At 41.5% G+C, this 26661-nt stretch overlaps 2 protein-coding genes across 4 annotated transcripts in view; one reads left to right on the top strand and one right to left on the bottom strand.

Annotated features, from left to right (window-relative positions):
* Window positions 1–21045, top strand: part of LOC148334831 (transcription factor Maf-like) — a 48543-nt gene extending 27498 nt beyond the window's left edge. For all 3 annotated transcript variants that reach the window (XR_015844059.1, XM_088298338.1, XM_088298339.1), the window contains one exon: window positions 15554–21045. Coding sequence is in view for 1 of the 3 variants with exons in the window: in XM_088298338.1 (XP_088154464.1) it covers window positions 15554–15605 (52 nt within the window). In the remaining 2 variants the exon portion in view is untranslated. The remainder of the gene's footprint in view (window positions 1–15553) is intronic.
* Window positions 15480–26661, bottom strand: part of wwox (WW domain containing oxidoreductase) — a 151705-nt gene continuing 140523 nt past the window's right edge. Inside the window, exon 9 of the mRNA XM_088298336.1 lies at window positions 15480–17415. Within this exon, the coding sequence (XP_088154462.1) occupies window positions 17215–17415 (201 nt within the window). The 3' untranslated portion in view covers window positions 15480–17214. The remainder of the gene's footprint in view (window positions 17416–26661) is intronic.

The raw sequence follows: 26661 nt of genomic DNA on the forward strand, positions 1-26661 counted from the left end.
AGGGAGCTTCAATCTGACAATTCACAAAGGTACAAAATCGCCGTGTCTACACAGCGCCCCCTCGCCCCTTCTTGAGAAGGTTGCAGAGTCTACAACATTTATCATGTTATGATGCTTCATGCGGGGTGAAGCGGTACGAAAACAGGCCAAAATTCTAAGTGTCATTTCGCCAAATATGAGAGAATAAACACAACTCTTAAATTAAGAGTGAAGAAGCCGCTCCCGTTTCAGTGGTGATGCCATCCCAGAGGAAACGATGTTACCAAAGCGAGACGTGAGCAACACAACGCAGAATGTAAGCAATCTACGCTCGTGTGTGTTGATGCATGTGTGTCACAACATGGACTTCAACTTGATCAGCAAGCGTAATGCGGCACTCTCAGCCCTAAAAGACCCTGCTTGGAAAGCATCAAATATTTATACGACATTATCCACCATCCTATAGCCTGTAAGTAAAGAAAACATTCTCACCGACTTTCTATTGCATTACCGAATTCAAGCCCGGGTCTCGGTTTGTTGCCTTGTTACAGATTTATTGTCTTTTATCCGCCATGTTTCTTGAGGAACACTCAACTGGTTGCGCCGAGAGCCCGCTGGGGTAAATGATATGATCGTAAAGCAGACATGCCATCACAAATACTATTTACAGATCTCGCCTGGGGATTTGTGACAGTTTTTTTTTGATCTGCCGACTGAAAGGGAGGACGGCGAGGAAGTACGGAGAGTAAGTGTTAATTCTACACGGCAGACATTTGAATGGCTGCTGTTGTTCTGAAGGCTGTTTTATGGAGCAGAAACAGCCGGCTGCGGGTGTTGTTTTCCCCGTGATTGATTGCTTCGGCCCCGGGGCTGTTCGGAGCGCGCCGCGTTTTGTTTGAGTATTTACTGGAATGTTGGGAGGATAAAACTCGGCCTTCTCAGCCGTCGCGCTGTGGCGGGAAACTGAAAGTAAGGCGACAAAAAAAACCCACACACGGAGATAAATAAGGACACTTTGGGTAAGATGATGTCGACAAGACGAGGATGTACGCTTGCGATCGCGACTGGATCCTGTCGCACCAGATGAGGACATAACCTCATTTGGCTACTGCTTAACACAGGCGTGGGCAAACTACGGCCCGGGGGCCACGTGCGGCCCGTTAAATGTTTTAACCCGGCCCGCCGAACTTGAGTTGATGTAGCTACATAATATATTACTTTGGATTTAGGAAACGTGGAGAATGGAAGCTTGGGTGATTTTCAAAGCTGATTTTGATTCTGTTTCTGATCATGTACAGTGTCCCACACTAACATTTTAAACTCTCATATTCGGTTGAAGGAGGTGAGTTTTGCTATTTGTTGCTGAGTGTGGTTTGGGACAAAAAATGTGGGTGGTGGTAAGAGCAGAGAACGTAGTAAAGCTGGGGTCTTATGAATGAGTGTTTGATAAATAATTGTCCTGCTCTCTTTTCTCTCTCAACAAAGAGGTCGCTGTCCTTTGATGAGGCCTGTCAGAAAAGTTCCAGGACTGGCTTGTTTCCTGGTTAAAGCTAGTACTTTTTAAAGTTAATATGAATTAAGAATCTAATTTGGAGGCGGGGGTTTCCATGTGTGCTCGTCAACCCGGTCCCTTGTGTCTTCCAATCAGCTGTGTCAGACACTCGTGCTCTTGTGTGCCTCGTTGTCCCGTCAGTTGTCTTGTTTTTCATTTTCGGTTCTCTTTCTGTCTTGCTCGGTTTATTGTTTGTGTTTACAGCATCCATTCCTGTTGCTGAGTCACGTCTTCTCCGAGTCCTGTAAAGTTTTCTTCTGTTATAATTTTATCTCCAGTTTTTGTTTGTTACTTTGAATATTGTTTCTGGACTTTAATTCCGTTTTTGATTATTCCAAAGTGCCTTATTTTTATCATAAGCGTCTTACTTGCCTTCATTGGGGTCCTGATCCATACCAAATTCTGGCAGTACAAGTGCCCAAAAAAATGTTGGACTTTTTTTTATTTACATTTTTCCCCAAACTCTCAGTCAAAACCAAATTTGCAAATTTTGAATACAAATATCCTGGCGTTCATCGTTTATTGATATTCCAAACTCATGTTTTGTGGCGTCTGACTCAACATTGAAATGTGAACACAAGAAATCTCTAGGCTCTGTGTTCTTTTCTTTTTGGACCTCCTCACTGCTGCGGGGTGGTGGCGTTGTCTGTCGCGTTGATGGAAAGCGGTCACGACCTTCAGTCCGTCTGTTTTTCCGTTGTTTGATTCACATTTTTCACACGTCGCTCATTCTACCTGTCAGCCTCTCCGTCGCTGCGTCTTAAAAGTAACGGCGTGTGCTTCGGGTGTGTTTATACTCACTGAAAAACCTTTGCCATCCATCCACTTTCTATAGCTTGGCGTCTTGGGTGCCGCCTTTGTGTCGGGAGCAAAAATTTGACTCAGTATACGGGTGCTGGAATTGCTGATGCCCACACACCTGCATCCGCATCTTGAGTGGTACACTGATGTCTTATTATGGGTCTTTAGTGGGAGTGGGTGAGCAGGGGGGGGGGGGGGGGGCAGGGGCGGACTACATGTAAGTAGCTGCGTGCCACAGAGAGAGATTTACTTCTACACACAGATTAAAAGAAGCTCAGTATGTGATTAAGAGAAACGGCATCTATAACAGCGCTAAAGCTTCAATATCTGCTGCCAAATGTGGAAATTAGCAGAATGTTTGTTTTGTGGTTCACAATATGTGTGTGTTTACACACACAGTGGTGCACGGGTATGTTGCTGTCGGTGTTTTCTATTTGATGAATGCCAAATTTCTTTCAATTCATATTTTTCCCCAAGTCTGCCTTCTGTCTGCTCCAGTTCCCCCTCCATCCTTAAAGTGTCAACATGTGTGTGTGTGTGTGTGTGTCCAATCCTTTTTCCTCACTGTCAAACGTATTTGTTATGTATCCTAATTAGCTAATAAAGGTCGCGGCATCGCTCAGCGGGAGTGGAGGAGACATGCAAATGAGCTGAAAGTTCACAATGATGACATCGGCCTTATTCGTACGGCCTGAGCTTTTGCGAGAATTATGTGTAAGACTTCCGGTGTGAACCAGAGCCAGCGTTTAGTTTAGATCAGGCGTGGGCAAACTACGGCCCGGGGGCCACAGGCGGCCCGTTAAGACGTTTTAATCCGGCCCGCCGAACTTGAAAAAAATGAAATGAATAATTCTTCGTTTTATTTTCTAAATACTGTGGTTTTTCAAAGACATCTATTTTGTGGTAATGCTTTTTTTCACTTTCATTTAAAATTAAATGATTTTTTTTTTTCTCCGATGAGGTGAGGTTACCAAAACACTCCATCCATCTGCTGCTGCTCTGTCAAATTTTAGAACCCAATGTGGTCCGCCAATCAAGAAGTTTGCCCGCCCCTGGTTTAGATGATAACTGGTTGTGCGAATCCAATTTCCATGACAGTCACAGACTTAATGTGAGAAAGACGGTTGTTTCAGCTTTGAATAATTTAACGTAAAAAAAACAAAAAGTGGCTTTTAACACACACGCATGCAAACAGGGCGTACAACTACACACACATATATTCTCTCTGTTCTGTGTGACTAACAACTATTCTCGCAGCTTAGTTGGGGACCTTCTCTGCCACACGCTCCCAATTCTAATTACGCATGTTGTGGTAAAGCGTGGAAGCTTGCTACAAGTCCAAATTTGGGACCTTACTCTCACAACAAATGGGCAAACTGTTGTCTTTTGAACGGGTGCTGCGCTCTCTCTCGCTCGCTCGCTCATTCTCTCAGGTAAGCGAGTCGAGGGACACATGCTCCGGGGGTGAGTCCTTTCAGCGGCGCTCTTCAGGTCCAGCACCTTTCTCAGCGGAGCTTGTCTCACGTCCTTTAGCCATAAATCAGACGACTGTCTCCATGTGTGAAAGCTCTCTCCTCCTCTCTCACTCCATAACTCACGCCGTCTGTCTCGCCTCTCTCGCTCACGCTTGCTCGCTTTCGCATAACTCTTTGGGCGTTTCTCCATCTCTAACCTGCTTTTTCAACCCTTCCTTTTTATGTTATCGTTTATGGTTATATCCGTCCTATTCCTTCTTCATTTCCATGTCTGTCTCTCTTTTTTTTTTTTTTTCTCCTCTAAACCACGTTCACATCCATTTCCATGCTATGAGTCAGAATAAGGCACTCCGGTCTTGTTGGCGTCATGTTTTTTGCTGAGTTGCAGTAGTAGTAGTAGAAGTATGACAGATAGTAAGGCATTTTGTGTTCTATATTTATTCCTTTCTAATGTGTAAATTGTATTTAATACAGAGTGGCAAAATTTGAAGATTAATATAAATGTTACAGGTTACAGCTTCAACTGGTCTCTAGCCCATCACAAATTGACAAACTATTCACACCTACGGGCAAAGGCTTATATTTCTTGTGTTCAGACTCAAATGTTTCGGAGGATGTTGTATCGTGCTATAGAGATTGTCTCTTTCCCACCCAAAAAATATTTGTTGGTTGTTTGTGTGTGGTGTCCAACCAAAGTCAACTCAAATCATCTCCAGCCCCGTGTTGCCCCTCGTACGGACAAGTGCTACAGAACGTGAATAGATGAATAGATAGATTTCAAAAGTGCCGTTTGGTGCACATATCTGCTTATTTAAACGGCAAACGTTGAGCTGAGTTATTAAAATGCACGCTATTGTAATTCTACGGAGGTACTTTTGGAGTGTCGGGGGCGGTGATTATGGATTAGACCTTTTTGAGGATTCTTCTGGAATCTTTCGGCCTGGAGGAAACGTAGATGCGCTTAGAAGACAGGTGGCATGTTTGCATACGGGGAGACTCAATGTCAAAGAAAAGCTTTGGGGGAGGACTGACTTTTGGTTGTCACAAGTAGGGGTCACCAGTGTATAAAAAAGATGTACATTAAAAAAAAAATCTTTGAATATCTTCATATAATGAGGAGTCAAATGCTGTAAAATTATGATTTTCTTTTTTTTTTTCGCATTTTCAAACGTGATTCGGATTGTGGGTAAACACATCAGAGTGGAGAGCTGGAGGATGAAAAGGATCCAAACAAAGCGAGTCTTACTCTCTCAATCATCTGCCGCCATGGAGATACAGCACGAGCCGACAAGCGCCGGCGCCGTTCCTCTAATGCCGCAGGCCAAACTGATAGAAGGTGTTCTTAACTCACATATCTTTATTTTTCCACCGCAATCGCGCTCCGTGGAAAGTTTGGCATTAATTCGCATCTCTGTTATTAGACTTTCCGCCCACGCTGATATGCAACCGTGTTTATCTTCGCTGGTGAACATAATGAGCTCAAAGAGTGAAGATGCTCCCGAGAGTGAGGGTTTATCGCTGCTTCTCCGCTCCGGCGCTATTTTGTCTATCATCCTCCTGTGTGCAACTTTTTTTTTTTTGAAGGGGGGGTTTGTTTTTCCACAGTGCTGTTATACAAGCAGACATCATTTATAAGCGCACCGTGTTTCACTTTGTGTCCATCAATGTTCGGGCAACCACTTAAGTGGAGTACTTACAATAAAAATGTCCAAGAAACCTGTAAAATGTTAACTTATTTGGGATCATGTTTATAGAGAGTACTTGTGTTTTTTTTCACACTCATTTTCACATTGTAAAAAAATGTATCAGAAAAAATAGAGCAAATTATTTTTCTATAAACTAAGGGAGAGGTGCGGTTGTGGAAGGTGGGGGGTTTGATTTTAATCAGAAATTGAATTGTTGTCAAAAGAAATTTAATTAACGGTCAAAACCAACAATTGTATGTAATGTATGTGCCGAGACCGAGTCGGACAGAGCCACAGACTGAAGCGACAGTCGTATTGCTGCCAGGATGGCCGAGTGGTCTAAGGCGCCGCGTTCAGGTCCCAGTCTACCCAGGAGGTCTGGGTTCGAATCTCGAATTTCCCCATTGTGGGACTAATAAAGGCAATCTTATTTTCGAGAGTATATCAGCAGTTCCGCTTAAAATACAGGTTTATAGGTACTGCAAAATATTTTGCCACAGACTTGCAAATGAAGCGCTTGACTGAAGCCTTCAAATCAACACAGAAACTTGCTTCCATTTCCGGAAAAATAAATATATGTATATATAAATAAATAAATAAATACACACATACATACATACATAAACAAATAAATAAATAAAAAATATTTTCTGCAATGACTTAGACAAAAAAAATGACAGTCGACACAAACAAAGAAGTGGATGTAGTAAAATCATGGTTATCGCAGCGGATAAAAATAAAATATAAGTGCTGTTCATTAGCCTGTCTACTTCATTTTGCATTGTGTGTTAGCATTATGCTAGCAGCCGTTCACACACGATGTAGAATTATATTCTTTAACCGTAAAGAGATTACAACATTTTTTTTAAGGAATGGGGCGGTCCGTTATACAGCATTTTTCACTTCTAACTATTTTGGCCCCCGACTTCTGCGGATGGGGAGGATACACTGGAGACTTAGCTCGCCGTCGCATGCTACTAACAATGCGCTAGGTCGTACGTCATCGGCCGCGGTAGCTCGTGTCTGCTGGTGTCACGCTTCTGCATGGGAGGACATTACATTACATTCGTGTTTCAAGTCTCTGTCGGGTCCACGGAGATTGTACAATGAGCGTCCCTTCGCATTGCTAACGCCGGCTTTTACAATAATGGGCCATAAATTAATACAGTGTGCTCAGCAGTAAATACTATTACGCTGCTCGTGTTTACAGTACGCCCGTGTATGAATGGCCCAATCGGTGCGTGATTACGGCCGGACTGCTGCTATTTACTGTCCTATTTGTCAATCATGGGGACGCTGTGCATGTAGATTAGGAATACCATAGCACAAATCTATCTATCTATCCATCCATCCAAAGATGCTGCTCAAAATGAAGAAAATTCGGAACAGATCAAAATAAAAGGAAAGAAACATGTTGACTTTATTTGCTTTTACGTGGGCCACATAATATGACTCCGTAGCCCAAATTGGGCCCCCGAGCCTTGAGTTTGACACCTGTGCTATAGATCCACCAAAAGACATGAACACGGGGCTGATTAAGGTATAATTCACCTCTCCGTCTGTGTCATTTGGGCCTCGTGTTATCACCTGATCATTCCTACACGGCGGAGAGCGCGTGTGGGGGGAGCGGGAGGGCGGTGGGGGTCTCTGGTCCCTATGAAATGTACACGAGGGTGAATTTCAGTGGTGTTAATGGCTTTTTAAATGTCAGGGAAAGGCGGGGAATGATAAAAGAGAGATGTGTTATCCACTGTCTTCATGATCACCACAGAACACGCCGCCACTCTCACCTCATCTGTGTGTGCGTGTTTGTGTGTCAAGGTGTTTTGTGTGTGTGTGTGTGTGCGCGTGTGTGTGTGTGTGTGAAGGAGTGGGCCAACTTGCGGTCGAGCTGATGTCAGCGTGATTTATGCACCAATCAGATGAGCTGTGAGGGAGGGAAAAGAGAAAGTGGGGAGGGGCAGACAGGACTACTTGCTGCTTTATTGTTATGTTGTGTGCGTCCTGCGTGGGTGTGTGGGTGTGTGTGTGCGCGTGTGTGTGTGTGTGTGTGTGTGTGTGACTGGAGCAGTAGAGAAGAAATATACTGCGTATAACCTTTTCCGCCAGCTTCTATATTCACGTCCTATCAAATTTGCCTTTATTTGGAGCGACTCAGTGCATGTCGGCTACTCAACGACGGCAAGTATTTGGATAAAAAGATTTTAATAAATAAGAAATTAGAAATAAAACACAATGGGAGTGCTGTTTTGGCTTTGATTTGGGAGATTTTGCAAAAAATATGATTTCACCATAAGTTTTCTTGTGACGTGCCCCTCATCCACAAACTACTGTAAAAATGAAGTACGTGTGTGCGTGCGTGTGTGTGCGTGCGCGTGCGTGTGTGTGTGCGCTTGCTATGATGGAGCTCTAACAGAGGGTTGAGTAATGTCACAGCAGACTGCATTTTAATAGAGAGGGGAGCAATTAGAGAAGGTACAGGGCGAGAGGTGGTGGGGCTGACACGCACGCACGCGCGTGCACGCACACGCGCGCACATACACACACAGTCTCATTACGAAGGACGAGTTAATTAATTGCGCAGTGATTCACGGCACTCGTAATTAATCTGGTAGGTATGAGAGTGTGTTTTGTCGAGTGACTCCTCTCCCCTGCATTTATAACACACGCACACACACACGCACACGCATTGGAGCATGTCTGCCCTAGCACAATAACCATTGAATGGAACCACAGTGTTGGTATTGTTGTATTTGTGGTTACATTCCCGTCAATCAGTTGTGGTTGTGCAGAATTCAAGTATGAACTGTGGTACCTTGACTTACAAGTTTTATTCGTTTTCTGACCACTCTTGTAACTCAAACCACTCTCAAATCAAGTCCAGCGTATTGTACTGTATAAAAACATAAATTCTGCATCTTGCTTTCATCAATTTGTTCAATAGATGAAGTGTCGCTCTTTCTGCAATGTGCGTCTTCTCCGCCAGGGGGCAGTATAATATATAAAGCCATCGGGTACCGGTCAATTTGATAATGAAACACGAAGAAGACACTTACAACTAAATTACAGGATTATTACTTTGTCAATAATGTTTTGTGCAGGATTTGTGTTGAAATCTAAATTGCTTAAAGGTTTCAAACTGCTACGTTAGTGATGCTAGTTTCATTAGCTAGTCTCTGGTGTTTTTGCTGTTGTTGGTGTTTGTTTAGTTTTTTTTTGTAACTGTGAAGCACATTGAGTTACCTTGTGTGTTAAATGAGCTGTTGAAGTAAAGCTGCCTTGCGTTGCCTTTCACCATATCAGTTTCTCTGCCTGTCAAACAGAAGACAGAGATTCAATTCCCTGCCGGGAGGACAATTTTTTTTCAAGTTTCCCCATTGTGGGACTAATAAAGGTTATCTTAGGTAATCTTCTCCAGGTGCCAAACTGCACATTGCGCTCAAGGAGGACACAATAAACATTACGGTCTGCTTCTCCTCAGCACTTACTGCCTTTAAGGGGCGTGGACTAATTGGATACCACCATTCTTATCAGAACTTTTTTTGCTCATATCTTAGTAGCAGTATCATCCTTTTATGTATTTATTTTAAGCATTCAAAGTCCCATGCACAATTTAGAGCGCAGGTGTCAGAAAGCCGGAAACCTTGGTCGAAAAAAAACTCCTTTTACGCCTCCTCTTCCCACAATGCTTTGCACGGGTGGGAGTGGTGCATTTGGAGATTGAAGTGGAAAAAAAATAGTTGAATGAGCTATGAGGTGGCAATGTAAATCTACACCTGTTAGCTCGCCACCACCTCCCTCCATCTCCCTCATTCCCTCTCTCTCTCTCTCTCTCTCTCTCTTCGCTGACATCCATTGAGATATTGCTATGATTTTTCCGTTTTTGCATATATGACCTTAATTTATTCCAATCCAACGGCATCGGTTTTATTTACAAGGCAGCTCTGGTCGGCCGCCAGCGAGCCCATTTAGAGCATTATGCGGGAGAGAGAGAGAGAGAGTGAGAGAGAGACAGAGAAAAAGAGAGAAAGACAGAGAAAAAAAGAGAGAGAGAGAGACAGCAAAAAAGAGAGAGAGAGACAGAGAAAGAGAGAGAGAGAGAGAGAGAGAGACAGCGAAAAAGAGAGAGAGAGACAGAGAAAAAGAGAGAGAGAGAGAGAGAGACAGAGAGAGAGAGAGAGTGATCCCGTGCATACTTTGTAGTCGTAATGCGAGTGGTTGTAGTGTTTCTCAATGAGGCGATTATGTGCGTGCGGGTATTGTACCGTTTGCGAACGACAGCTAAATCAACCTGTGAGTGTCAATCATAACTTCTGCGGCCATGTGTCCGACAAGTGAGCAAACAAGAGGAAGAAAGAACAATTCTAAAACCTCGTTTTAGTTTGGACCAGGATCAATCTGGCCGAGTTTACAAATATGTGTCACGGGAATTTATCGAGTTCTCCTTATTTTGTTTGAAACTGATTATTGATGGATCATATTTATTAGATGGAAGAAAGTACAATTATTCTGTCCAAATTGGCGTTTTTGTCGAAAAAACTCTTCCACAAAATGTTTATAATGTAAAATATGATGTTCTTGTTTCAAAAAGGGTTGTGAAGAAAAGACATAGTTGACTGTAACCCTAATCCTACTCGAACCCCTAACCCTAACCCGACATGAAACCCTAAACCCTAACCCTAACCCTAACCTTAACCCGACACGAAACCCTAACCCTAAACCCTAACCCTAATCCTAAACCCTAACCCTAACCCTACTCCTAACCCTAAACCCTAACCCTACTCCTAACATAACACTAACACCTAACCTAACCCTAAACCCTAACCCTACCCGAACCCTAACCTTATCCTAACCCTAACCCTAACCCTAACCCTTGGGAAGGGTTATCTCAATTTTTGGTCAGTTTTGACTCGTAGATTCTGAATTGTACTCGGTGAAGTCTTTTGCTTCAGTTTGTGTTGATGAAATGTAGCTAAAAACAGGAATACATGATGTGACGTGTGCTTTGTGGGAAACTGACTTGCTTGCTCGCACACACACACAGGAACACATATCCTCTTTCAGCCGGCAGCGGTCTTAACCACACGCGTTACATCCCCGCCGATCTACTATCTGCGCGTGACAGATGTATTCACGTAACGGTTTTGATAGCTATTGATTGGCGAGGCCCGAGTCGGTTAAGGAGGGGAGAAAAATGAGCTTCCAAAATCAAAATGGCTGTGGGTGTGGGCGGCCATGTTTGTTAAGGTGAAGGGAGTGCTTTCCAAAGAGGATACCGAGGACAATTGGGTGTGTTTTTGTTTAGTTTTTTTTTGGCCACACTGTGCAGCCTTTGGAAGGAGCGCACACTCACACACACACTTGGGGCACAAACAAGCTGATTGAAAATATGTGTGTGCGCGTGCGTGTGTGACCTTGGCGTGGCCCGATGGTAAAGTGGGACATGGAGCGAGTCGGCGTGTGAGCAGCCAAGCGTTGGGGCCTCCTCAGATTAGCAGACTTTATTACTGCCACCAAGCGCTGGCCTGACAAATCCTCTTATTTCATTCGAGCCTCTTTTACCTCGACCTCGCTCTTTCTCATTTCCTCACTCACCTTTTATTTAGCCCCCCCCCGCACCCTCCTTCCATTCTTTACTCCCAAAACTCCACCTCTTCCGTCCCCTTTCAACCTCCCTTGTGTTTCTCCGAGCACCTTAGCACCTCACTCACGGACTTGGGTCAATTTCCTCACTTTCTCATTGTTTCTCTCCTCCACTCCACAACCTTTTCGCTCCACCCCCTCCTCCATCCTCTCTACCTCCCACTCTGTGCTGTGATGAATCTGTGGACAGGGGCTAATAATTGTACTTCAGCCCAAGTGCTCATTTTTCTTAGCATTTGAAAGGCATGACAGGCACGAGCTCTTTTTCTTGAAATAGACCCCCTCGAGCGCCCCCCCCCCCCACTCCAACAAGCAACCCCCTATCCCATCATCGCCTCCCAGCCCACCCCATCCCATCGCTTCCCCTTCTTGCTTTTCTTCGCGGTCGTACACAGTTGTCGGGGCAAATAACTCAGGGTTTACAAGGTCATGCTGTCTCGCGCCGAGGACACGCTGGGGGATTTGAGGATTTCCTCGACGGAGCAGTGACTTCCACACATTGAATGAATAAATACAAACACCTGCTAGTTATAGTTGGCGCGGGAGAACTGGCAGAGGGGTAATAAGTGAAGAGTTTGAATGCAAAAGTAAGGATATATAAATAAAGATGTATCGTTTGAATATGCAGGTGCTTGAGTTGAGTAATCTCTAATGGGTCAACCCCCACATTCCGAAAACTTGCATGTTGGAGTCATTGGTGGGGCTAAATCCAAAGGTGTGAATGTGAATGTTGGTATGACTATTATGCCATGTGATGATTGGCGACCAATCCATGTGGGACTGCTCAGCTTTAGTGAGAACAGGTTGGGACCTAAAATGGAGCTCTGTGGAACGCCCCAATCCAACTTAAAAAATAATTTAGAAAAAAATGAAGACACCGGAAAAAGAAACAAAAAACAAAAAAATTAAATAAAAAAAAAGAAATAAATAAAAAGAAATTTCTCCTGATGACAATATTTGCATTTGAAATGTGGGTGTTATGTTGTAAGTAGTTCATAGAAGAAACCCAAATTTATCATTTTACCCAAACTTGTACTGATAAATAGCTAAATCTGAGAAATAATAAATACTAATTGGTGGATGTTGCTCCATATGTTCCCTGCAACTGGCTAACGACCAATCCAGGATGTCCTCTTACCCAAATTCAGCTGGGATATGCTCCAGCTAATGAGGTTAAGCACTTAGAAAAAACATAGGAACACATCCACTGAACAGTAAAAAAAAAAATAAAAAATACTGAAAAAATGCAGTCCTAAGAGAACATAAACTAATTAACTGTACGTGTGACAAAGAGGTTGGCAGTGTGACAAACAGCGATCCGTTTTAGTGTCATTTGCTCGCGAGGCATAAATGCACACATCGCAGCAGGGTGACGACGCCCCGCTGTGCTGTTTAGCTCCAAAGCAGTGGTGGCTGTACAGAAGCAGGAAAGAGAAATGATGAGAACAATCATTTGGTGGTTTTCATAACATAAAGACGACTCTCCATAATATCGCTACAAGAAAAAACTAAATACATACACTTTCCATCTTGTATTTTGGCCTGTGTGGATCCAAAGAAATACCTCCAAGAATCAAAGTCATGCACACAATTCTTGTTTTTAAAAATCTTTGAAGATAAATGTGTAATTTGTTAAAAAAAAATGGTTGAAATGAATACAAAATTTAATAAATTTAATCATAATCGTCGATGTGACAGACTATGAAAGTTAATCATCAACCTGGCACTGACGTCAAGCGTTGATCGTTAATCTGCGATGGTTACACATTTCGATTGGCAATGGCACAGACCGGCCAGTCGGGAAAATTCAGACATTTTCCTGAAATTCCCAATGGCCACCACGGTCGGAATGCGGTGTCATTTAGAAATTAAGATGTAAAGTCAAAAATATAGAAAATATTTGCATGAAATACATGAGCATTTTACAAGAATAAAGTTGAATTTTACGAGGAAAAAATATGTTGTATACATATATTAAGATGTACTCTTTCTGTTCCACACCTTTTTTTCTATATTAGAGCTGTCAAGTGATTAAAAATGTGGAACTAATTAATCATACAATTTTCCATAATTAATTCAATAAAACGGCATTCACCGATTTTCAATAATTAAAACTCCAAAGACAACACTTTCACCGTGACAGCCCTATAACATACTCATAAAATGTTCTTAACTTAATTTAAAAAAAATTAAAAAGAGAGAGAGAGACATTTTGATGGTCCCTTGACATGGAAATGACACACAATAAAAAAAAAAATTTGCGTCACAGTCCACGAGCAGCCTACGAGAGCAACTAAACAGCGTGATGACAGACCGGACTCGGCAGCAGCTCTTAATGAAAATGTATCAGCAGTTTTAATCACAATGTGGCCGAGGTGGAAAAGAAAGCAGAGTGGGCGGCCGAGGGAGGAGGAGAAAAGGCAGAGACTTTATTGCCGGCTGTAGTTAGATGGTAAATTTCCTCCTGGCAGATATTTATTGAGTTAGTCGAGTCTAGAGAGAGCTTTAACATTGATTGTGATCATTAAATATATCCGCCGCAAATGGCGAGATGGCGTTTCCCTCAGTCAATGGAGCCGACGGGGGGGCCAGAACAAAGGCATAATCAAATCAATCCTCTCATAATTATTCCTTGAGAGGTGAAATTAATCACAAGGAGAAATAAAAACAATAATGGAAAATGAAATGGTCGCTCGTAAACAATTACAGCCCAAATTGAAATGAACTCGGTGAAGGGAAGAAAAGAAATTAAGGGAACAGTCATTGTTGGTTTTTGCTTCATGTTGGATGGTGGTGCCCGGATTGTGTCCCACCATATTATTTGTGTGCGTGTGTGCGTCTTCATGAGTGTTGCGGAAGTCATTCCCAACCACTTTGTTACATGCCGTAAGAGATCAACTATGGTGAGAAACTATCCAGTTTCTTTGAATTGATCCAAGAAATGATATTTTACGACAAAAAAAAATATTTTTGCTCATGGTGACATATGTTATAATAAAACATCCACTAGAGGGCAGAAAGCAACATTAGCTTTATGTGCAACTAAACAGGCCCGGATTTCACACGAAGAAAGTCCATTTGTAAGGAAGTTAAGACAAGAACAGAATTTTTCGAGTTCTGATCCAATGCTCGCAGACTTTTGTCTTTTTGTTCCAAGCAAAATTTGCATTTAGGAGCAAACTTATTTCTCACTTTGGCTATCTTGCCCGCCTTGGTAGATAGCAAACAGCGCTTCAAAAAAGAAGCATCATGAGCTTGCTTCAAGCGGTTTATAGCGACTACCAGTTGAAGTACTGCAGGTTTTTTTTTTTCTTTCATCTATGCATCTTGGTCCAACGTGGTCCGCTGGTTGTCATAAAAAAAAAAAAAAAAAACTTACAAACATTTGTGGAGTGGTTTTCAAGGGGCTGGAAAGGGTTAATGACATTTCCATTCAATTCATAATACATAAAGGTTGTTGAAACACTGGAGGGGGGGGGGGTCAAAGGATCAAGGTCCTCCTCCTCCCGCTGAGAGGAAGTGTCGCATATTGATCAGCTATCAGGACGATTCCGATACGAACTGATCGATGGCACTCGCTGTGGAAGTCGGGCAGGCTCCTCCCACCTCGCTCCGACGCTCATGTCCGTTCGTTTGATGCGCGGGCGCACTGAAGGTCTTCTTCGATTCTCGAATGACTCGTGCAAGAATGTTATTCTTGAACAGTTGCACGCTACACACTCCGAATAAAAGACTCACAAATTCTTCTCAGCTGGATATAGAAAAAAATCGGCACAAGTAGCGGTAGTGTGACTAGCACCATGGACAGCGACTAGAAGAAGTAGAGTTTAATTGTTCGAATCTCTCACATGATTTCTTTGCTCCATTGTTGAAATTAATGCCGCAACTGAAAGTTTTGACGGCACCTGCGTTCACAAGTGTGCACGTTTCACTGAAAATTGCTGTATTGTGATGTGATAAAACACCTGCGCTGTGGAGTGCACTGCAGATTGCAGCAGGGCAGGACACACTGGCGCTATCGCCTTCCTTCTGTCCGTTCTTTTCATTTTGGAATATTAACAATAATCATAAAAAAAAAAAGGAATGTGTGGGCATCTGTGGGGATGAGCTGCTTCATCTGTTTGTTTTGTTCCCACAGCCCACCTGCATGCTCTCGTAAATAATAAAGCATTAATTACATGAAAATGACACGATGAGGTTTTTTTTTTATTGCTGCATAAGAAGCAGCGGTGGCCTCGGCGTTGCTTGTTTGCTGCCTACACAAATATCTCCCCCTAATGGCCAGCTGATTTACACACTCCTCCTTTTAATGGGCTTCAGATGCAAAACACATGACTGGAAAGACACAAATTATATCTATTTTTTTCCTTTTTATTTTTATTCAAGGCTCTAATTTGTCTCTCTTTTCCTCTACACAGATATCCCTCCACTGGAACGCTGATGTTTCAAGATGGACAAATAGCACCCTGACTGCCATAAAGCACAAGGTCTCAAAAAGCAACCCAACCAACGGCGGCGTAACTTTTGACACCAACAATACCCTCCCTCAATCCCCCAATCCCTGCCAGGGTTGAAAAAAAAAAATACACAAGAAGAAGGAAGAAAAACACACCAGACTGAAATCCACCACATTTTCCTCGGATCAAAATGACAAGAAAAAAAACATCTAAACCATATTTCCTATTAAAAAAAAAATTTAAATTGTAATAAAGTCTTACCAGAGTGTAGTTTATAAATAAATAGGTCAATTCATATAGAAAACAGGAGAAAAAAAATGATGAAGTGATGTCCACACCCCTTTAGCACACGTCCACCAATCAGGATGTTGTAAATATTGTATAGAAGATAGGGACATTATTAAAAAAAATAATAATAAAAAAAGTGGAACTATAATATATAGAATCATACCTCTGTGTGTGCTGGTATAGTCATGAGTTTCTTTTTGTTTCTTTAGACCCAACCCGGAAGGATTAACACAAGTAGCAAGTATCATTTACAAAGCTCAAAAAAAAAAAAAAAAAAAAATCAACTTTGTTTGGGCAAAAGATTAGGGCCACAATGAAAAATGAAATTGTAAAATTAATAGCGTTCTTTTTTTTCAATTATTATTGGAGAAAGGTCACAGTGTGAGAAAGTTTTATTCAAGGAATAAAAATAACCTTTAAAAAAAAAAATTCTTTTATTTTCCTAAAATGTATTTTCCCCCCTTGTGAAATGTTTTGTCGAAATTTTGCATTTTTTTTCTTGTAATATCGTAACTTCCTGCTTATGTAAAAAATTATTACGACATTTTTTAATGCAACCTTTTGCTGTAAAAGTCCCACTTTTTACTTGTAATAATGCCACTTTTTACTACAATATATCAACTTATCAAAGACATTTTTTCTGGATAATTTTATTGTCCTCATAAAATTCCGTCTTCATTATTGTACAACATGACTGTTTCCGAATAACGTTTATATATTTTTTTCCCCCTGGTATTACTTATTTTTTATTATACGGTTACTCCCATACAATCACATTGCACTTTTTTTCTTGCAATACTCTTAACTTTAACTTTAAATTGTGACCTTTTATGTAAATATATATCAGCCTCACAAAATGACTTTCTCCATTCTTCATGTAACATTTTGATTCTATACTTTACATAAAAATATTAATTCATTCTTGTAAATAAAGTAAAAAAAAAAAAGAAAAGTTCTCCACATCTGACTATTTTTCTCATGTTATTTATTTATTTTTGTATCTTTTCAGTGTGGCCCTAATATTACAAACTATTGCTGGAATCAGAAACATAAATTACAGCGAGAATGTCCATTAGTGAATATTGACTTTCAAAGAAGAGTGTTTTTAACAAGAAGAAAAATTAAGAAAAAACGAGCAGAACCCAAGTGTAAACCTTTCCTCTCCACCGAGTAGTGTACATGTAACCTCCCCCCATCCCCCTCGCCCCATTGTGGCGTGTCCATACACACAGTAGCGCTTTTGGCAGCTCTATCCAACAACGCAGTCGATGAGGCGCCCCCATTTTTGGGAATTTAATTTGTTGGGATAACACCGAGCGTGACGCCATTGCTCCTCACATGGCCCGGACCTGGCCGGTGGTGGTCTCGCCGTGCGCCACCAGGCGCTCGCTCAGCTCCCACAGGCCGGCGGCGGTATCCGGGTCCTGGGCCTGGGCGGAGGGCTCGCAGCGGAAGCAGTTGTTGAAGTACATGCCCCCCAGGCCCTCCAGCTCGGGGGCCACGGCGCAATACACGCTGGTGGCGGCGCCTTGTTGCTGCGGAAAGACAAACCAAACACACACATGAACTCAAAGTGGACATGCTGCCTCTCCTGTACATATATTTATATACATATATTTATTTATCTATGTCTCTACCAGGTGTCTATGGGACCATGCGAACAAGAACATCATGATGGATGAAGCGTTTTTATGTGTACAGTGAACCCCAGCATACACGCCAAGAGTTTTTGGAAACCTATTTGCTGTTTTTGTGATCACGTCTCATTCAAAAATATTGCTTTGGTTTGCTTGGCTTCATTTATTCCGGGCCATAGCTTTGTCTAATAGAAAATCATGCTTTGCTGCCCTCTTGTGGCATCCATAGACAATTACACACATTTTTACACGGGTGGGGTTCAGTGTATATGTGAAAGGACGAGGTTATAAATCTGTATATTTTTCACATGGAATCAGTGGGCGGCATCACAGTGGGCTCGTGGTTAGCCTCACAGTTCTGAGGTTCGGGGTTCGAATCTCAGCTCCGCTCGGGTCTCTTGCGTGGGTTTTCTCCGGGTGCTCTGGCTTCCTCATATGTTCCGAACAAACATGCATGTGGGGTTCATTGAACACTTGTCGATAGGTGTGAATGTGAGTGAGAACGGTTGTTTGTCCAGCCAACAGTCTAGGGTGTACCCCACTTTTTTTGCCCAAGTTCAACTGAGATAGACTCTAAGATCACCCTCCTCCCTAATGTGGACAAGCACTCCAGAAAATGGGAAGATTGAAACCAACAGAAGCAACGATAGTGTGAACAGGTTGGGCCCCAAAATTGAGCCGTGCGGGACCCCAGAATCTAGTGGAGCTGTAACAGATAAATGCGGATCTTACTTTAAACAATGTCACAACTGTAATGTGGACCTAATTATTTTGATCCTCATCCCCAGTTAATTACGGGGACAAGAAAATGGGATGAATGTATGTGTTGTAAAATAAACTAAAATCGGATCCCGTTAGAACTGAATGAGAACAAATGCAACAGAAAATGAATGGAGGGAATTAGCATGGCTACCGGAAAGTTGTTGGGAAATGATGCAAGTTGAAATGTGTGTCGCTTTTACACACACAAATACACACAAAAAATATCACTCTCAGTAAGTCTTCTCAGCTAAGTTTGTGGGCGTCAAAATACAATGTGTGGACGCCAAATTCTCTCATACGCTCCGGCCGGTCAGTCATTCACTAATTAGTGGTGACATTCACGCCGGATCTGTGACATTTCGAAAACCAAGACGTCAAACGGAATTACACACATTAGCCCAGGACGCTCAAAGGCTTTCACAAAAAATAAATAAATAAAATAAATAAAAAGCTGCCGTGACAGCTTTCACCAGCACCACCAAAGCAAACGTCGAAGCTGGACACGGGAAATGTTTTCACCTCTTTATCTGGAAGCGGCAAAAGTCGACTGAGGGAAGCCACTGGTGACAAGCACCCGACATGCACACACACACACACACACACACGCAAACACACACTCCTCGGAAAGCCGTTTGAGCATTTAGTCCATATCCTTGATATTCAGCTTAACTCATTCACTGTCATCCAAATTAAAAAAAAAAATGTTGACGTCTATAGCCGTCATTGGCAGTGAATGAGTTAAGGTCCATGGCTACCGCTTAACACAGGCGTGGGCAAACTACGGCCCGAGGGCCACATGCGGCTCGTTAAACGTTTTAATCCGGCCTGCCAAACTTGAAAAAAATGAAATGAATAAACCTTGTTAATGTTTTATTTTCTAAATACTGTGGTGTGTCAAATATATATATTGTTGTGATGCTTTTGCTCATTTTCATTTAGAATTAAATGTATTTTTTTTTTCTCAGATGAAGTGAGGTTACCAAAACACTCCATACATCTGCTCCTGGTCTGGCCCCTCTGTCAAATTTTAGAACCCATTGTGGTCCAGGAATCAAAAAGTTTGCCCACGCCTGCCCTAACCTGTACTAGAACTTGAGCAGGATATCAAAGATCTTGAGGCCAAAGTAGCACGAGTAGTGGCAACAATGTTGCTAATAAGGCACAACTGTCTACTTAGTAGTGCACTGAATTGTCTTACTAGTGAGTGCAAAAAACCTAGTAGTTCACGGACTTTAACATGAATTTCGGGTACATCAAATAAATGTTTAAACAGCTTTCCTTAATGATTAAGGTTGTATTGATAGGCCAAAAGTGCCACCAGTAGTGGAAAAAAGGTTCGACCTAAGACACAGTATTGGTTGTGTTGGAGCGCTTTTTTTTTTTTAATAGTCACTTTAATGTAGCACTAGTAGGCCAAAACTGGCACTAGAAGTGGAAATAACTTGTTCGTCTAATTTCTAGTGTGTTGAGTTGAGTGAAAACAAAAATATACTATTACATGGCTTATAAACTACTATAGATATGAAGAATATGTAAGAAATGCTCAAATGGCTTTCCATACATGGCAACTGTTTGAACACACAGCTGTGCTCCCACATGCCAAATGCAAATGAATAGGGGGGGGGGTGATTCCAAGATTTGTCATCAATGAAGCTGTAAGCTAGCGCTGGAAGTAAACTTGGGCGCCGGCGTTTGAAGCGCAGCGTGATGAGTAAAGCACGACGTCTCGCTGTAACCTGCCAGCCGGCCGATAACCGGGCCCGGCGTGGCGTCTCATGTATCAAAGACGGGACAAATGCCAAGCAGTGTCTCTCTGAGCTGGAAGGTTCACACGGATGCCGCTCGCCTGCGCAATTTCAAACCAAGCAGTCCCTCGCTCGCTCGCTCGTTTGCGCATGCCGCCTCCAACACGGATGACTTTGAGTCCAGCTACTAAACACTGGCCGCACAAGAAGATGGAATTAGGGAAACTTGCTGATGTCTTTTTGTCAGCTTTGAATCCAGGGGCGGCCAAAGTATTCTTTAATCTGACATAAATAGTCCTGTAATATTTATGCAATTCATTCAGCTGTCCCGACTAATATGCAATTGGTTGATGAACATATATTACTTTTTTTTTTTTCATTTTTTAGGCATGCATCAATGAAAAAAAAAATCCACGTAAACTGACGGGAGGACTTTCATGTCATTTAGTCATAGCTGCATCTAATAGGAAAAAAAAAAGCTTTGTGTGTATTCTTATGCCATATGTAACCTTGAAAAAATGGAAAAACAGAGGTAAAGAGATAATGATTTCAAAAATTGTAGATGAATTTTCAGGCATGCTAGCGGAAAAAAAAAAATCTGATTTAAGCAACAGCAAACATCTTTCGGATGAACTACACCTGAAATCTTTTTTAAAGGTCCATCATATCCTAGTGATTCCTTCAAATGCGGACCTCTAAATCTGTCTGAACATCTGGTTTCTTCAACATGAGGACCAAAATTGTCCTCACAAAATGTTCTTAAAGATGAATTGGGATGGATGTGTGGCAATAAGTTCCCTACGATTGGCTGAAGACATACAGAAGACAAATGGAAGAAACAGGTTGGGACTGAATATTGAGCTCTGGGGGACGCCACAATCCTGTAACAGTTGGTGTAAATCTCACCGAACTTGAAAACTTTCATGAAATAGAAAAGATTTAAGCCATATGACATCTGTAATGTGGACCAAATGATTTGGAACAAAAAAAAAAAAAGACGGAAAACGAGACGCTAAAAGGTAGTAAAGTAAAGTAAAAGTAGTGTAATAAGTACGAAAATATTGAAAAGTGTACCGTGCATTATAAAGTTTAGAGGTCAAATGAAGTTAACCTGGAAAGGCATTTTAAGTTCATCCTAAAAATCACACTGATGCTCGTTCACCCAAAACTAGCAGAAAGCATCTTACATACAAAAATATCCAACATATCATCATCTGCGTGAATGAATTATGAGGACAATCTTCATGGGTACATTTATGAGTACACCGCCCCCACACACACACACACACACACACACACGATTCTATCCCCGTGTATTCCAAACTGAGATGTGCCGTGAAGCCGACAGGGCGCCACGGGTCCTTTCTTCTCATTCTTCTTAATGTGATATTAATGATAATGCGAGGTACACTGGCAAATTCTATTTGTGGCTACGTTAATCAAGTGAATTTACTTCATTATCCAAGTTGAACTGCTGTGCAATCGGCAATTTAAGAGGACGGAAGCAACCTAATGTTTGTATTAATTTTGAAGGTTTTATGACTTAGCTTAAAAAAATTAAATAAGATGTAACCACATTTGTTCACGACAAAATGGACATTGTGAAATTGCATAAATTGAATTAAAGATCATTTCTACCATTTTACTGATGCAAACAAGCTTCCATAAAATGGTCCTATAATCTTGGGGGGTGAACATAAAACTTTTCCTGATTTTTAATAAACTTTTCAATGTGTGTATTTTTTTTAATTATTACAGTATATGGAAGTAACATAATTCAAACATTTTGAGTGGAAAATAAATAATGATTGCTGTAAAATTATGTAAATTGTCCCTTCTAGGAAGTGGACTTTTTTTTTTCTTCAGTTTATTTTATAATTTTTTTTTTACTTTAATTTAGAGACAAAAAAAAGAAAAAGTGGGAATTATTTGTATTTAATTTTTTCATTATATTTTTAAATGGTATTTTGTTTTCATATAAAAACCAATTTAATAATAATTAAAATAAATTAATAGGGCTCGTTTTTACCTTCGATTGTTTTAAGTTTAAGTTAAATTTTGCAACAGTACAAAAATGAACTACTTCCCCAAAACTACTACTCCTAAAAATAGCCGTACAGTCGCCTGTACAACAACATAACAAAATGCAGCAGCAACATTCTGGAAACACTCAAAGATGCAATCCAAGTCATCCTAGCCTCCACATTGACCCTCCAAACACCCGAAGACTTCCTCCAAGCGAGACAGACGTCCCTTGTACAGTATTAGTGTGCAAAACTCTTTAACAAGCGTATTCAAAAGCAAGTACGTGCGTGTGTGCGAGTGTGTGAGGGGGGGAATTGTAGCGTAACGTTCGTTTTTTTTTGTTTTGTTTTTTGCCGTATTCTCTTGTGTCATCTTCTTGCATGTGACTTCCCCCCCAAATGTCCCTCCTCCGTCTTCCATCTGTAGCTACGACATTGACCAGGATGTAAATAAAGCCAGAACTGTGGAACAGTCTGTTTTGTACATAGATGACTTGTATATATATATAAAAAAAACAATAACAAAAAAAAAAAAAAAAAAAAACAATAATAATGATAATACCGGCTATGCATGCTGAATACCTAGCAATTCTTTCAGGTACTTTTATAAATTCCTTAAATTCTCATATGGCATGTCCATGAAAAAAAAAGTGGAAAAAAAAGTAGAAAATGGAAAATATAGGATAAAAAAATAGATATTGTCAGGCAATATTCTCTATTCTAGGACCATGTGTGTGTACAAGTCTTCCTGTTTTCTTGCTCCAGTGGGTGCTTGTGTGTTTCCGCTCACCACCAGGCTGGCTATTGGCAGCGCTACAGACGCAAAGTGAGGTTTGAGGCAGAGCGCACGGGCCAAAGGCAAGAGTGGGCCGGTCACACCCCACAAGTTGGCCGGACCGATAATTGTGACGGGATATTTAGGAGTAGAAATTTCAAGGAAAAGAAAATTGAGGTGTGCTCTGCCCGACCTTGTGGACGATGTTGCTCTCAAACATTCAAGTGGGACTCCAAAATTAATTGTGCTTCTGTATATTTCCAAAATAGTTTTGTTTTCTATTGTTTTTTTTTTTCTCCTTCTTCTCCCTCTGACATGTGGTGTTTGAAAATAGATGGAGGTGTCTGATTTTTAACCCGTGCTAAAGATATTTTACATTTAATAAATAACCACTGAAATCATGATGTGTGTGTTTTTTTATGTCGAGTTCAGTTTGACTCAGGACTGGGGAAATGTTCTTGCGGAATAGGATTTTTTTTTAAAAAAACCAGATGAGTCAGGTCAAATGTAGACGAGGTTAATCTAATCTAAATAGTTGTTTTTAATAATAAATACTGAATAAAGTAAATTTAAAAATGAAGTTAAAAGCAGGGTTAAAACAATGTTGAATGTTGTAGTATCATTTATTTTATTCTTACAATAAATCTATCAACTGATTATTTAATAAAACATTTTAATCAATTAAGTTTATTACATGAATGAATCTGTGATGTAGTCAAATAATATCCATTAAACAAAATATACTTTAGAGCAATTATATACTTTAGAAAGGACTCAAGTACAGAAAAAAAAATACTCAATTAACGAGGTAATTTCCTCATTGTGTTTTATTGTTTTTGCGGTGTTTTGTATTTAACTTCTTTTGAGACATTTTAGAAAGTGAATTAAAACATCATTTATGCTAATCAAGCCTTTGCATGACATATTTTTTAAACTGAAGACGTAATACAAATTACACTTGGAATTATACCTAGAACATTTAAAATTTATTTTATTACCCATCCACTAAACTTATTTAGTTCCCCCCCCCCAAAAAAAAAGAAATTGCAAGCATCTGCCTTTAAGAGGCTCGGCCTGACATGATGGCGTGTAACTTCTATGTGTGAGTGTCCAGGTCGTGAGCTGTGGCCCAGAGCAGCATGCTTATTGTTTATTTATTTATATTCACTTGACAATTAATAAATGGCTTAAATGTGCATTGACGGCTTAGATTGCTTTATGAAACCGCGAAAATCTGAAAAATAGTTGCAAAATATGAGGTGACCAGAATCCTGGAACGGGCTGTGATGGAGCAAAAGGCACCTTTGAAATGAATGCCTGCTTGTGTGCGTGTGTGTGTGTGTGTGTGTGTGTGTGTGTGCGCATGCACCTCAACCACGGTAACCTTTGCAAGCTGACAGCTCAACTGAGCGTGCTCAGTCCAGCTGTAGCGGGACCTTTGGCTAACGTGCCCCCCCCCCCCCCCCACCTCCTCAAATAAACAAGATGTCCCTCCTTTCAGCTTGCCCAGCGGAGCAGGTGAGCAGATTAGCACCTTTCTCGCACTAAAAACACCGTCCAACTCACAGAACACTGACCTGTGTCCAGCGGTGGCAAGTGAGAACAAATATGTGCTTGTACTTAAATAGACTTTTTTTTTTTTTTTTTGTCTTGGTAGCTGTACTTCACTTATTCGGCTGCTAAAACGCAAACCAAAAAAAAGGGAACTCAGTCGCAGTTATGTGCTGACTCCCATTTAATGAGAGTTTGGATGGGATTGGTTTAATCTGAACACAGATACAAAGTAGTCGCAGGAAATGAGTACCTGCAACGAAGTAATTAAATAACTGTAGGTTGGTATTTGGGCCATGTAATGTGATTTCTTTTGTTTCTTCTGATTACTTTGTGCCAAGTTATCAAAACAGACATGGAATATAACAGTAAAAATAAATTTTTGTGCATATATATATATTTTTTTTTTACTTCAATAAATTTCAAAGAAAGTAATTTCTGGACTATAAGGCTAACCAATATATAAGCCGCAGCAACTCATTTAAAAAAATAAAAATAAAAATAAATAAATCAATAAAAAAACAATATACAAGCCACACCAGGCTATAAATTGCAGTTTTCTATGTAGAAAAAAAATAGTTGTTTACTGCAAGAACAGAACGATTTTGTGCTGTGAATGCACATAAAAGTACATAAACAGATAAACAGTTAAAACAGTGCCTTTTAACACGGCAACAACTTAGCTAATTAAAACAGAACAGACCCAAGAGAAAAAAAAAAAAAAATCGAGATTTATTTAGCGTATTTTCTGAACTTTAGAGTGCCCCCTACTGGTGGAATAAAAATCCACAGAAAAGCCGCACCGTTGTATTAGCCGCATGGTTCAAAATCTAGGGAAAAAGTAGCGGCTTATAGTCCGGAAAATACGGTACTTTTTACTGAAGCACAGGGGTCACTTTAGTACTTCTACTTTTATCCATGTCTTTTTTTTTTTTTACACAAGTATTTGTATTTCTACTCAAGTACAGAGTACTTGTGCCACATCTGCAGAGCTGAGTCCCCCCGGCAGAGGTGGTCTCGGGTTCAGCGCGGAGGTGCAGCAGCTTTGCTAAATGCGTGGTACAAATAAAAGGTCAACTTTTAATAGAAACAGAACAAATCAGCGACTGCACTGAAGCAACGAACGGGCCCGTCCAACCTTTACAGGCGCAGGTAATCGGACTGATCCGCGCAAATTGACCATCACGGCTCTCCCCTGTGATTAAGGCCCTCCTGGTCTTCGGTGGGTGCTAAACTCTAATTCATAGCCTCCATTAGCCCGCTGGATGGGGCTAATGCTCACCTACTGGCAACGTGTTCCCCCAGGAGGCATTAGGGATAGGATGGAGACTGTAACCCCCCCCCCCCCTCGTCCCGTCGCCCGTGACTTTTCTTTTTTCCCTTTTCATTCCTTGATCATGCCCACTCAAGCTTGGGCTTTCCTTTTTCTACCTCAAAGTCATTCCAGCAATAGAATTTCCGGACGAGCCATACAGTAGTTAATGTTTGTCTTCTATTTCAGACTTGCCCTCAAAGACGCCGCCAGGAGAGGACAGACAGAGACGGCTCGAACAAACGTTCAGCTTTGGATTGACTGATAAGGGCCGATAAACCGAGCAAGAACGAATAAAACGACCAATCAACGGAGAGACTCACTGACTGACTGACGGACTAGATTTGCGATTCACTGGGCTCAATCAACCAAACAGACTGACCAACCAAGACAGACCAGGACTGACCGACCGAAAGACAACTGGACAGGCCGACGTACCGATCGACACGCTAAGCTGACTGGCTAACGAACCGACCTTGACCAACCCATGGATCAACGGACCGAAAGACAAAGACGGACATGTAGCCCAATTTTGTGGCTGACAAACGTGTCGCTGAGAAATGCGTCTCCGATTCTGAGTCGTCTTGACGCATCGCCATATTCAACGATCGGTCGTCGGGCGTCTCGGACACTTCCTGACCACGACGAAGAAAGTTGTCAGGAATGTACTTCTTGGCGCATAGTGTGGCACGTCCTACGTCGACCTACGTCGTCCTTGGGCATTGACCAACAGAAAGACAGCGCCCTCCTATTTATGAGGAGAGAATGGGCGTGGCGCGCACATGACAGCTGCTTGCCCCGCCTCCTCGAGGGACCTACGCGATTGGACAAAATCTTGATGCTCCTTTTCGACGCCAAATAACACCAATCGTTCGCTTCCGGTGAACGCCTGCTTGAGGGACCAACAAAAGGTGAAGGTGAGGCAAGCGCAAAGGTAAGAGGAGGCGCAAATGGACCAGGGGAGGTACCAAGGAG

The sequence above is a fragment of the Idiotropiscis lumnitzeri genome, chromosome 6 (assembly GCF_059441095.1).
Source record: "Idiotropiscis lumnitzeri isolate Australia: NSW breed Sydney's pygmy pipehorse chromosome 6, RoL_Ilum_1.0, whole genome shotgun sequence".
Classification (NCBI taxonomy): Eukaryota; Metazoa; Chordata; class Actinopteri; order Syngnathiformes; family Syngnathidae; genus Idiotropiscis; species Idiotropiscis lumnitzeri.